This window comes from Coturnix japonica, chromosome 23 (genome assembly GCF_001577835.2).
Source record: "Coturnix japonica isolate 7356 chromosome 23, Coturnix japonica 2.1, whole genome shotgun sequence".
NCBI classification, from domain to species: domain Eukaryota; kingdom Metazoa; phylum Chordata; class Aves; order Galliformes; family Phasianidae; genus Coturnix; species Coturnix japonica.
Genome location: NC_029538.1, coordinates 57,634 through 69,677, shown reverse-complemented (window position 1 = coordinate 69,677; position 12,044 = coordinate 57,634). Strand labels below are relative to the sequence as shown.

The 12,044-nt window shown below is 44.1% G+C and overlaps 1 protein-coding gene across 1 annotated transcript in view; it reads left to right on the top strand.

The window, feature by feature from the left end:
- Nucleotides 1-12,044, top strand: part of ARID1A (AT-rich interaction domain 1A) — a 58,445-nt gene that overhangs the window by 35,417 nt on the left and 10,984 nt on the right. The window contains exons 5-12 of the mRNA XM_015883186.1: nt 5,352-5,592; nt 5,948-6,037; nt 6,783-6,950; nt 7,571-7,886; nt 9,126-9,271; nt 9,357-9,466; nt 10,323-10,532; nt 11,055-11,262. Coding sequence (XP_015738672.1) covers nt 5,352-5,592; nt 5,948-6,037; nt 6,783-6,950; nt 7,571-7,886; nt 9,126-9,271; nt 9,357-9,466; nt 10,323-10,532; nt 11,055-11,262 — 1,489 coding nt within the window. The remainder of the gene's footprint in view (nt 1-5,351; nt 5,593-5,947; nt 6,038-6,782; nt 6,951-7,570; nt 7,887-9,125; nt 9,272-9,356; nt 9,467-10,322; nt 10,533-11,054; nt 11,263-12,044) is intronic.

Below are 12,044 nucleotides of genomic sequence, written 5' to 3'. Positions count from 1 at the left end.
ACTATTTAATCTTTATGTTTGTTTAACAAATGAGCTCGTATCAGATAGTGCAGTGGTGGTTCCCCCTTTTGTGTAAAAGAAATCTCACAGTATCCAGCATAACCTAAGCAGCTCCCTTGAACTGGTTGTGCCAAGGTTTGCAGCCCTCTCCCTGAGATAGCTGAGCTCTCCTGCCCCCTCCTTTGGGTACCAAGTTGCTGTGATTTCAGGCATGGTTTTGTTGTGGTATGTGAAGAAGGTGTGAGCTGCTGAATCCCTATTTGTCAGTAGTGCTGACAAAGCCATGCTGGCATCAGGGAGAAATGGGCAGCCAATTGCATCTGGAACTGTTATCGTTTCAGAGTCCCTGTGGGATTCCACTACCAGGTCACATCCCAAAATAACACTGGGCAGTATGTCAAGTGAAGAAACTCAGGCTTTGGGGCTGGAGCCAGCTTGGAGTGTGAGATTGTGTGTGAAAGGGTTGGAATCAGGCCAGCGTTTTTGATCTGCATGGCAGATGAGCAATAAAATGCATGAAAACCACATTGGAAACACGTGAGGAAATTCTCCAGCCCCTGACGTTTCTTTCAGGTTGGCAGAGTTACTGCTGCTGATTTTCACCTCCTGTCTGGGCTCCATTGGCTGCACTTGCAGGAGGAGAGGAGGAGCCCTCTTCATGGTGCTGCATCTTTCAAGTCCTGCCCTGATGCTCTTAGGGAGGCAAAGAAAACCTTGCTGCCCCTCTCCTCTTTTGGCTCGATCCAGAGCCCAGTGACAGCAACAGGTCTCCATTATTTCAATGAGGGTTTCCCTTCTTGAGGTTTCTTTACTCTAACTGTCTGTGCTCTAAGAGACTGTGGTCTGCAGGGAGACTTAAGTAAAATAATACTTACTCAAGTAAATGGGATGTTAGAGCTGGAGGGTGTCTTTAGGTTTAGTTAGAAAACAACTAAGTTCCTTGATGTTTGGCATCCTGAGAAAATGACTTGGTAGGTGGAAAGCAGTTCCTGCTGCTGAGCCACTTGCATGTAAGCATTGCAGTCTCTGTTTCTCTCCTTCCACATGCAGGAATCACACTTCTGAGAAACTCAAAACTGCTAACTTAGAAGATGCTGCTGTGCTGATTGAGCACTGCTTTGCTGGGAGATGGCTTTATTTTTGCAGTTCATAAAATTTAAACATCTCAAAAGCTGAAGCTCACTTAATGAGTTAATATTTTGTAAGATACCGCTTTCTTTCCATTCATATGTGTCATAACATCCAAGAAAAGTTTACATGTAATTTCATTTTTAGCTAATGCAAGCTGATGATCTGAGCATCTGACCTAAATCCTTACAGCTGGAAGGAAGGCCAGCCTTTTGTGTATTCAAGGTCCGGGATGATATGTCAGCAATGTAGAGAGGCCTTTACTTGCATGTCTGAAGCAACCCTGTTACCCACTTAATTAAAACAAAATGTTTTGATATGATTTGCAGTCTTTAGGTTAAACTTTGATGCACAGGCAAGGTTGAAGACATCAGCTTTGAAGATTGCTATCTGGTTGCTTAGAAATTAGTATTCCACCAGTTTTTCCCATTGCTTCATTTTCTGCCTTGCAGATATTGTCATGCCTGGCTTTGCCAAAGTACATCTTCTAATTCTGATCAGGTCATGTGTGAATATCACTGATAGCATGGAGCGGTCACCTTCTCTGGTCCTGCAGGCAAACTCCTCCTTCCCTGGGAGGAGTGTGTTGCCCAACTCCTCATAATGGAAGGAAAGCTCCATACTTCACCTTGCATAGCTCCCTGTGCCTGTTCTTTTGTACTTGTACGCCAACTCAAGTGTACGTTGTGGTGTGCTTTGAACTTGCAAATCTCTCATTTAGGTAGCTGTGTACTCTGCCTGCCTGGTCTGAAGATTTAACTACTCTGAAGTGCTGTGGATTTGAAAGCTGTATCAGGTTTTGGCCTCCAGTTCCATCTCAGTGATGATGAAAAGTGTTTGTATACATTTGCTAACTTAGCCTGAAAGTGCCTTTAAGAGAAGGAAATGTCAGTGGTTGCTGAAACTAATTCTGGATTGAACTGATCGGCTTCTGTATGTTCTGATCTCTCACTGACTATGGAACAATGAAGATGTGACCTTACACCAGTGACTGAAGTTCAGGCTGAGTACTTTGAGTGGTAGGTAGGGATTGCAGACAAGAGAAGAATGTTCTGCTCTTGGCTGTGTTGGTTGATGCCTGTTAATGCAAAATGTTGAATCTGGTGCCACTTGAGATAGCTTCCTCAGTTTCTTGAAGCTGGCCAGGTAAAAAGCAACATAGCTGCAGAAGCGAGCAGTGCCTCTGGTGCTAGGTTAGGAAGGTAGTGAAAAGTGCAAAATCTAGTAGGCACTATTCTTAGGCTTTTTCTGCTTTTTTTTCTTTTTTCTTCTAACTTTCATTGAAAAGAAACAAAGTAGGTGGTGTTTGTTTGCTTTCAGAGAGGTAATACATCATAAATAAACAAATGTACCTCTGAGACTGCCATGCAGGAAGTTATCTACCAGACTGATGTAGTGGTGGAAGGAGAACAAGGACATACTACAAACAGAGTTCTCCCATCAAGTAACTGGCATTTCCAGCTCAAATGTAGCATTTTCCAGCATTTCCTAGAAACACTGTTAACCAGTTCTACTGTAAAACAGACAAGATTGCCCTACTACAGCAGACAACTGAAAGTGGTGCAGTTGATCCCCATCGCTCCCCTTTGTCGTTTTGAGTGTTGCTCTCTGTTCAACAAGTGTGATGAGGTTGTTGGATATTTCTTAGGTTATTTTATCTTCTGTAACCCCAGTTTTCTGCTTTCTAAGGTGTGGTCAAAGCACTTGCTTCTGGAGGCTGATACGCTTGCAGTATCTTGCGTATGAGGTCCTTGCGTGTCACAGGGAGTTAGGAGAGTTCCTGGAACTGCTGCTAAACGAGGCATTGTCCAGGCAGTGTAAACGGGACCAGGGTATCTCAGTGACTTTTCAGGATTCCCAGTCTTTCTGCATGTTTTTTTTCAGTGAGGTTGGCTCTGTGCTAATCAGCTGAATTGTGTTGAGAGGAACCTTATCTAAAATGGCTTTCTGCGCTCAATCCAGAGCACTTCTGAGCTAGGGTTGATTGCTCTGGAAGACTTGCAAAGGGTAGACAAGGGCCTAGTAAGCTTTGGTCTGCCATTTCTTAACCTACTGTGATGTTCTGAATCTCTAATTGCTGGAGTAGCAACTTTTCAGTGTTCAAATGTGCCATAACAGACTGTATTACTCTGCTGTGGACTATTCCTTGCCCTCTTACTCCAGGTTGACCCTGAGTAGCCAATGCAGCTTAGCATCAAGCAGCCAATGCAGTTGTGTTTGGAGTATTCCCAAGTATATCTCCATTTTTGAGACTTACCAAGTGATTTTTGGCACTGTTGCTTTGCAGTGAGTGTTGTTGAAATAGAAGATTTCAACTTTTTTAGGTTTTTCATAGAATTACGGAATTATAGAATGGCCTGTGTTGGAAAGGACCACAGTGATCATCTAGTTTCAACCCCCCTGCTATGTGCAGGGTCGCCAACCAGCAGCCCAGGCTGTCCACAGCCACATCCAGCCTGGCCTTGAATGCCTGCAGGGATGGGGCATCCACAGCCTCCTTGGGCAACCTGTTCCAGTGTGTCACCAACTTCTGGGTGAAAAACTTCTTCCTAATATACAACCTAAATCTCCCCTGTCTCAGTTTAAGACCATTCCCCCTTGTCCTGTCACTATCTTCCCTTGCAAACAGCTGTTCCCCCTCCTGTTTATACTTTCTCTTCAAGTACTGGAAGGCCATAAGGAGGTCTCCCCACAGCCTTCTCTTCTCCAAGTTAAACAAACCCAGTTCCCTAAATCTTTCCCTCATAGGAGATGTGCTTCAGCCCTCTGACCATCTTAGTGGCTCCTCCTCTGAACCTGTTCCAAGAGCTCCATGTCCTTTTACTGGGGGGCTTGGGCCTGGACGCAGTACTGCAGATGGGGCCTCACAAGAGTCAAGTAGAGGGGACAGTGACCTCCCTCTCCCTGCTGGCCACTCCTCTTTTAATGGAGCCTGGAACACAGTTGTCCTTCTGGGCTGCAAGCGCACACTGCTTGCTCATGTCCAGCTTTTTGTCCGCTAGGACCCTCAAGTCCTTTGCAGTGCTCCTCTCAAGGAGGTCTTCCCCTGGCTTGTATAAATACCTGGGATTGCCCCAGCCCAGGTGCAGTATCCTGCACTTGGCCTTGTTGAACCTCATTAGGTTTTCATGGCTCCACTTCTCCAGCCTGTCCAGGTCTCTCTGGATGGCTTCCCTTCCCTCCAGTGTATTGACTGCACCACTCAGCTTGGTGTTGTCTGCTGACTTGATGAGACTGCACTCGGTGCCATTGCGTTGAAAGGCACTGGTCCCAAAACCAACCCCTGATGGACACCACTTGTGACTGACCTCCACCCTGACACAGAGCCATTGATCACAACTTTTTGACTGCAACCAGCCAACCAATTCTTAGTCTGCCAAACAGTCCATCCTTCAAATCCATACCTCTCCAATTCTGAGAGAAGGATGTGGTGAGGGACCATGCTGAAGGCTTTGCAGAGTACCTGAAGGGTGATGGCTGTCATCTTCCCCTGTCCCCCAATGCCATCACTCCGTCATAGAACACCAGCAGATTGGTCAGGCAAGATCTGCCCTTGGTGAAGCCATGCTGGTTTTTGGTACTTTCCTTTTACATGCTTAATATATGCAACATGAAGGGTATTCTCTGGAAAAAAGAAAGAGAAAAGAAAAAAGTCCTAAACTTTGAATGTCAATACTGTACATGCTAGATTTTGCTATCTTTGAAGAAAGGGAAGTGGAAACCCTGAGGAATGTTCTACGGTTTTCTTTGAAAAAATCTATTTATTTATTTATTTTTATTCATCTCAAGTGAGTAGTTTCCCAGCTCACATGAGGTTCATGAATGAGGCAGGAGTTTTCTGTTGTTGAGAGGATGAGCCATGTTTCTGTTCCAAATCATAGTCACACTGAGTACCTTCTCCATATGCAGCTTTATGTGTATTGTTGATATAGTTTCTTGCCTCTAAATTGAATTAAAAGAAGTAGGTGTTAGGACCATCAGCAGACATTCATCAAAGTACCAAGGGAACTGCTCGATTCAGGGGCAGGTAGCAGGATACAACACATTCAGCAGTTACCTCAGTCTTCAACAACCTTTATTACTGACAATGACATGAGCCAAGTTGATTGATTTCAATTTGTAGTATGCCTAAGGGTGAAATTCACTTTCTGGGTGGTATATGAGAGAGTAGTCCCATGTCTCTTTATTTGCTGATGGCTGATCTGTTTCTTTATGTATTGCAGGACCTGTCTGGTTCAATAGATGATCTACCCATGGGTACAGAAGGAGCCCTGAGTCCTGGAGTAAGCACATCAGGGATTTCCAGCAGTCAAGGAGAGCAGAGTAACCCAGCTCAGTCTCCTTTCTCTCCACATACCTCTCCTCATCTGCCAGGCATCAGAGGACCTTCCCCATCCCCTGTTGGTTCTCCAGCTAGTGTTGCTCAGTCCCGCTCTGGTCCACTTTCACCTGCTGCAGTACCAGGTAACACAGCTTGGCACCTAGTGATCCTTTGGTTAAAATTGTTGGTGGGGAGAAACTGGCCAGTGTCAGTATTTTGTGGCTATTGAGAGCTTGCAATCTCTTCCATCTTCTTTTTTTTTTTTTCCTTTGAAATGCCTGTAACATGTACAGAATACAGTCCAGTGGGTGGGGTAGCTGACAAACCAGCAGTGTCATTTTCCTGGGTTAGTGTGGTTGATCTTGCTCTTTTTTTTCCTTCACTGTGGCTAAAATGCCCTTGTGCAACTGTTTGTAGTTCTGGTTTTTAACACTGTTGCATCTTTGATTTTGTGGTGAGCAATTCTTGTGATTAACCATTCTCCTTTTTGTGGTGCAGGCAATCAGATGCCGCCGCGACCACCCAGTGGCCAGTCAGACAGTATCATGCATCCTTCCATGAGCCAGTCAAGCATAGCTCAAGATCGAGGTATGTGATTTGGCTTAGAGAAGTTCTAATGGTACAAATCTGTTTGTAGAGCTAGATGCGTAGCTAAAAATTACCTGTCCTGATAATATGAATTCTGTGGTGAGACAGCATCTAAAGGCTGTGCCAGCATTATAACTGCAAGTGTTTTGGCTTCTGGCATCGTATTCAACTGTCACTGGCCCTTTGGTCTCTGAATGTTTGATGCAGGCTCGTTGTTTGGCTTTTCCAGATCTTTTCCACAAATGTTAGTTGCTTAAGTTCTGTGACTGTAAGATTCAAAGTAAGGGGTGGTCATAACAGTACTGGGTGGCATTTCCTCATATGAGAACAGGAGAAAATAAATGTATAATGTCAGTCCGAAAGTATGTAGATGTCACCCAGAGAAAATAAACAAGCAGACAAACTAAAAAACACTCTGAAAATAACAAAAAGTCCCCAAAATTTGCCAGTACCTGTAATGCTAAGTTTTTTTTTTTTTTCCTTGTTTAAAACAGGAAATTGGATATGTTCTTGGTAGCTAGGACTACCAGCAGCAACTGTAAAATGTCCCTTGGCTATTGCTGAAAGAGTTGTTATCTCAGTGGGTAATGCAGGCACCCTACTAGCAATGACTGTAAAATATGCCTCAGTTGGTGCTGGCACAGTTCTGTTAGGGGTTCCTGTGAACAGTTGTTGCTTAAGACACGTGTCCAGTGGCACCTCTGGGTACTTTGCTCACTGTCTGCTCCCTTCCCTGGGTGACCAGGTTACTTGCAGAGGAATCCTCAGATGCCCCAGTACAGCTCTCCCCAGCCCGGCTCAGCCTTATCTCCCCGTCAGTCTTCTGGAGGACAGATGCATGCCGGAATGGGGTCATACCAGCAGAACTCCATGGGAAGCTATGGACCCCAGGCTGGGCAGTACGGACCTCAAGGTGAGGCATGAGAAGCTTCTCAAGGGGGAACCAAGCACAGAGAATGGGAAAGGCCTCTGTTGGTGGCAACACCTTGTCTTTGGAGAATGTGTTTTGAGTGGTGTCCTCTTAATCCATGGGTGATTCAAAACAGTCCACTCCCTATGGGGTGGTTCAGCTTGTGCTTTGAGTACTGTACTGAGATTCATGAAAGATGTTATTTGAGTGCTAGCTGGACTTGCAAATGTAGGATCTCCCCTCTCTTAGAAGGATATAGGCAGCACCTCCAGTGTGCTAGAGAAAAGCCAGTTAACTTCAGAGGGGAAGGAAATTGTGTGCTATGTGTTTTGGAAAGGGTTAAGTGAATTTATTTACATCCTGTCTTGGACCGTTTAGCTCAGTGTGGTTGGCTGAGGTTTGGGGGAGCATCAGTCAGCTTTAGAATCAATGTTGTATCTTAGCTGTGTCAAAACACATGTTTCATGGCTTCTATCCAAGTGCTTTGACTTTTTGTAGAGGTGTTAAGACACCCCCTCATCTCCGTTAGTGATCTTTAAATATTTGCTGATAGAAGATTTGTATGGTGATTCATGAACTAAGTAGTTGAACAATGTTGTCTTCCCCCTGTTTTATCTCTTCAGGAGGTTATCCCAGGCAGCCAAACTACAATGCTCTGTCCAATGCCAACTATCCCAGTCCTGGGATGGGAGGAAGCATGAACCCAATGGCAGCAGGGAGCCAGATGCATGGGCAGACTGGTGTGCCTCCATACAGTGGGCTTCCTCCTGGGAGGATGAGCCACGCAGCCATGGGGAACAGACCTTATGGACCTAACATGGCAAATATGCCTCCTCAGGTGGGGACAGGAATGTGCCCCCCACCAGGGAGCATGAATCGCAAAGCACAAGAAGCAGCTGCTGCTGCCATGCATGCTGCTGCTAACTCCATCCAGAACAGGTGAGGCATGAAAATGCTGTTGGTCTGAACACATTCAATACATTCCCTGTGTTGTCTCTAGGTTTGAAAGCCATGCATGCAGTTACCCAAAGTTGGGGTGATAGAGAACACAAGTAACACATGCTTCCTTAGAGATTTACCTTTTTGAAGTCTTCTTCCTCTATCTTAGCTGCTTCTTTTCTTTTCTTTTTTCTTTTCTTTTTTTTTCAAAGCTTGAATAAGTAGTGTAATTTAATATGTTGTTAATGACCTGCTTAGGGAATTTTTAATGCTGATGGATGAAATCTGTTTAACTTGGTGTTTTCATAGGTTGTTTTGGCTTTCTGGTCTTCTCTGTGGTGTGGGTGATTTTAAAACTGCTGTGTGTGTGGTAAAGCCCATAAATCTAGCATGCAGCATCCATCTATCCAGATGCATTTGTCTGGACCAAGGCATTGCTTTTCCACTGTGTCAAACTTCCTTTTAGGTCTTTGATGGGCGACTATGGGAAATGAGCTGGAATTCAGCGCTGAACTTCACAGCTGTTTCCTGTGTTTTATTTTGCTTTAATTGCGCATTTCAGAGCAGTTGTTACGTGGCCTACCAGAATGCCACGAGAGCCACAAACTTGCTTATAAATTAGGTTCCCCCAGTGAAGCTGTTAGATTTACATGCATTTGTGGTCTGACGTGGCATTGTACTCTTTATCCTGTTTTATCTTACTCGTTATCCTGCTTTAAAGCTTATTTCTGCAATCTTCTGTCTGATACTGCTAAGAGGTCAATCAAGGCATCAAAGTGTATCCTTTCGATTAATGTGTCTGAGGGAAAGTTGTGTGTGGGGTTTTCTGACACATGTGCAGTCATGTACCTTCTGTGAATGTAAAAAAGTAAAGAGAGGAAAGCCATTAAATACGGGGAGTGCTGTGCTGTGCATCTGTAGAAATGCTTAAATGCTGCAGTATTTGTAGATGAGTTCTTTCCTGTGAAGGTGACTTAGGACCTGAAACCAAGTTCAGTTTGGGGATGAAGATAAGAGGTCAGACTGTTGGGTGCTGAAGTCTGTCTTTCCTAATGGGTTGCGTCTCCTTTGCTTTTGAGTTGTGCTTTTGAGTCTTAGGTTTTGCAGTGGGTAAGCTTTCAAAGAGCAACAGACCTTTTGTAGTAGAAGGTTTCTTCTAGTCAGTCTGTTTTGTTAGCAGGTGCAATGTGAATACTTTGTATTTGGAGTAAATGTCTGTTTCTTCCTTGCCTTTTCTAGGCCTCCTGGTTACCCCAGCATGAACCAAGGGGGAATGATGGGCACTGGACCTCCTTATGGACAGGGAATTAACAGCATGGCTGGCATGATCAACCCCCAGGGCCCACCTTATCCCATGGGTGGAAATATGGCTAATAACTCTGCAGGTAAGGCACTGCTGAGTGCTGGGCATTGGGTGACTTAATGGGTCTGGAATGAAAAGCATTGTCATAGATTCTTGTAACTTCCTAGGGATGGCAGCAAGTCCTGAAATGATGGGTCTTGCGGATGTGAAATTAACTCCTGCGACAAAAATGAACAATAAGGCTGATGGGACCCCAAAAGCAGAATCCAAGTCAAAGGTAAAACTTTTTTTAAGCGGTGTGTGTGTGTGTATGTGTATATATATACACACATAAATATATATATATTTAACGACACAGCATATTGTATCTACTCCCAAGAGAAACCCAATGTGAATTGCCATCTACCATGAGCAGACTGGCCATTACTGTGGCTGTTTATGCAGTATGTGATGTTGCTGCTGTGTGAGCATGGTTTTAACTCTGCAGTGTGGCAGTGAGCGAGGTACCCTCTGCTGGGATGTATTATCTTTTGGATAGTGGCGTATGCTGGCATCTCCTGTTAGGTATGAGCAAACTGTATGACTGCTGTCCTCCTGCCTCTCACTGGAGTTTGGTCTGTCCCCATGTCATTTCTGGGCTGGTCTTGCAGGGAATGTGCCAGAACAGATGCCCCTGTAGGGGGTCAGTTTTTCCAAGTCTCCAGTTGCAGTATATAGTTAATGATACTACTGCTTGCATCACAGGTGGTCTCAGAAAAGTAAGGACTGTGTAGATTTGGGGGGGAGTGAACATTTGCAGTTGGCTGAAGTGCTTCTTGATAAATTTAGCAATTGAGCCCATAGAGGGTCTCTCAGAGAGGCGGTTCTGCAATGTGTCCTTGATTTGGTTTGATTGGTTTCACTAGCATTCATGAAACCTTTTTCTTTTTAAAAATACATATCCTGTGCGTACGGACTGTTTTCTTGATACCTTCGAGTCATACTTCTCTTTTAGACCCTCATGTGTGGGTCTAGTACAAAGCTGATCTCAATATAACAGAAATACCTTGAGCTCTGACTGCTGTTTGAAGCCATCTTGGATGTGTGCTAGGTGTTTTTGTGTTGCTCAGTACTGATATGTTTCCTTTTCCTAGAAGTCCAGTTCCTCTACTACAACCAATGAGAAGATCACCAAACTCTATGAGCTGGGCGGTGAGCCTGAGAGGAAGATCTGGGTAGATCGTTACCTGGCCTTTACTGAAGAGAAGGCCATGGGCATGACAAACCTCCCAGCAGTTGGCAGAAAACCTTTGGACCTTTACCGGCTCTACATCTCAGTGAAGGAGATTGGAGGATTGACTCAGGTGAGTGTAGAGCGACTGCTGTGGTGACTGAATGTTTGTGCTCAGGGCTGCCCAATGTCTGTCAAGTCATGCATCAGTAGGCAACAGAATTCAGTGTCGGCATTGTGGCTAGGTGGAAACTTTGACTTTCTATTTAACTGTTTATTATTATTATTTTTAATAATGCTTATAAAACCCAGGATCCTTCTAGCTAACCTGCTTTCTCATTGTCTGCTTGGGAACAGCATGTCTTGAGATTCAGTGCAAAGGTTTTTTTCCTTTGTCCATGGCAAAGATTGGTGACACTGTCTTTGCCTTTACATCTGGCTGTTAGCTGACCTCATGGCTGATTTTATTTGCTGTGTGGTGTTATCTGTGCCTCTTTGAAAATTTTTCTGTTGGTGAGGAAAAGGTTTTACTAGTTCTTGAACACAACTGTATCTGCTCTGCTTAGCCCTTATTGCATCCTTTGTTTTAGCTGGGAAGTGATTCTTTTTGGAGGAGACATAGGTGGGATTTAGAGTCTCATGTTTGGTTGTGCAGGTCAACAAAAACAAGAAATGGCGCGAGTTAGCCACAAATCTCAATGTGGGGACATCCAGCAGCGCAGCTAGTTCTTTGAAGAAGCAGTACATCCAGTGTCTCTATGCCTTTGAGTGCAAGATTGAGCGAGGTGAAGACCCCCCTCCAGATATCTTTGCAGCTGCTGATTCAAAGAAGTCTCAGACTAAGATACAGCCTCCATCTCCAGGTGAGTGTTGACACTAGTTAAGGTGTGCAGTGAATGGTTGAACCAGAGGACCATCTAGCACAGAGTGCATGACTGCATGTGCTGTGGGCCAGACTGGCTCCAGACTTCCCCAAAGCCCCTGTCTGTCTTTAATTAGATATCTGTGGTTTGTGGATTAGTTTGATAATATGGATGTGAATGATACTGGAAATTTCGTATAGATTGTAATGGCAACATGACGGTCAAGACTTTTGGGATAGTTGTGCTCTTGTGTGTAACTTCTGTAACTAAGTATAAAATATATATACTTGTGTATGTATGCCTCAATGCTTACCATTCCTTGGATGCCTGATGAGAATTTGAGAGCGATAAGCTTGGATTTAGACTGTCAAGATGTTCTCTGCCCATTGGAACAACATCTCCTGTCGTTACTGCTTGATCTTTTGAAACTTTCTAGAAAAGTTGTACTTGTTCTGACTGTGCAGTTTCTTCCTTATAGGAACAAATGGTTGGTGTACATTTGCACTCACCTTCCTGTGAGCTAATCCTTTTTGTCTTTAGCAAGTGCGTACTTTGAGACTTTGTGTCTGGAGAGCTTTGCAAGCCTATTAAGCCTATTATGAGTTAAAGGGCTTCAGTTCTAGAACATTTAAAATAAACTTCTAAAAAGTTTGTAATTCATGAATCTTTGTAACGTTGTTTCAGATTTGATGGAGTGCTCCAGTTTCTGAAGACTTAATCATAGAGTTCAATTCAGATTTGTTAAAATAAACTAAGAACTAAAAAAAAAAAAAAAAAAAAAA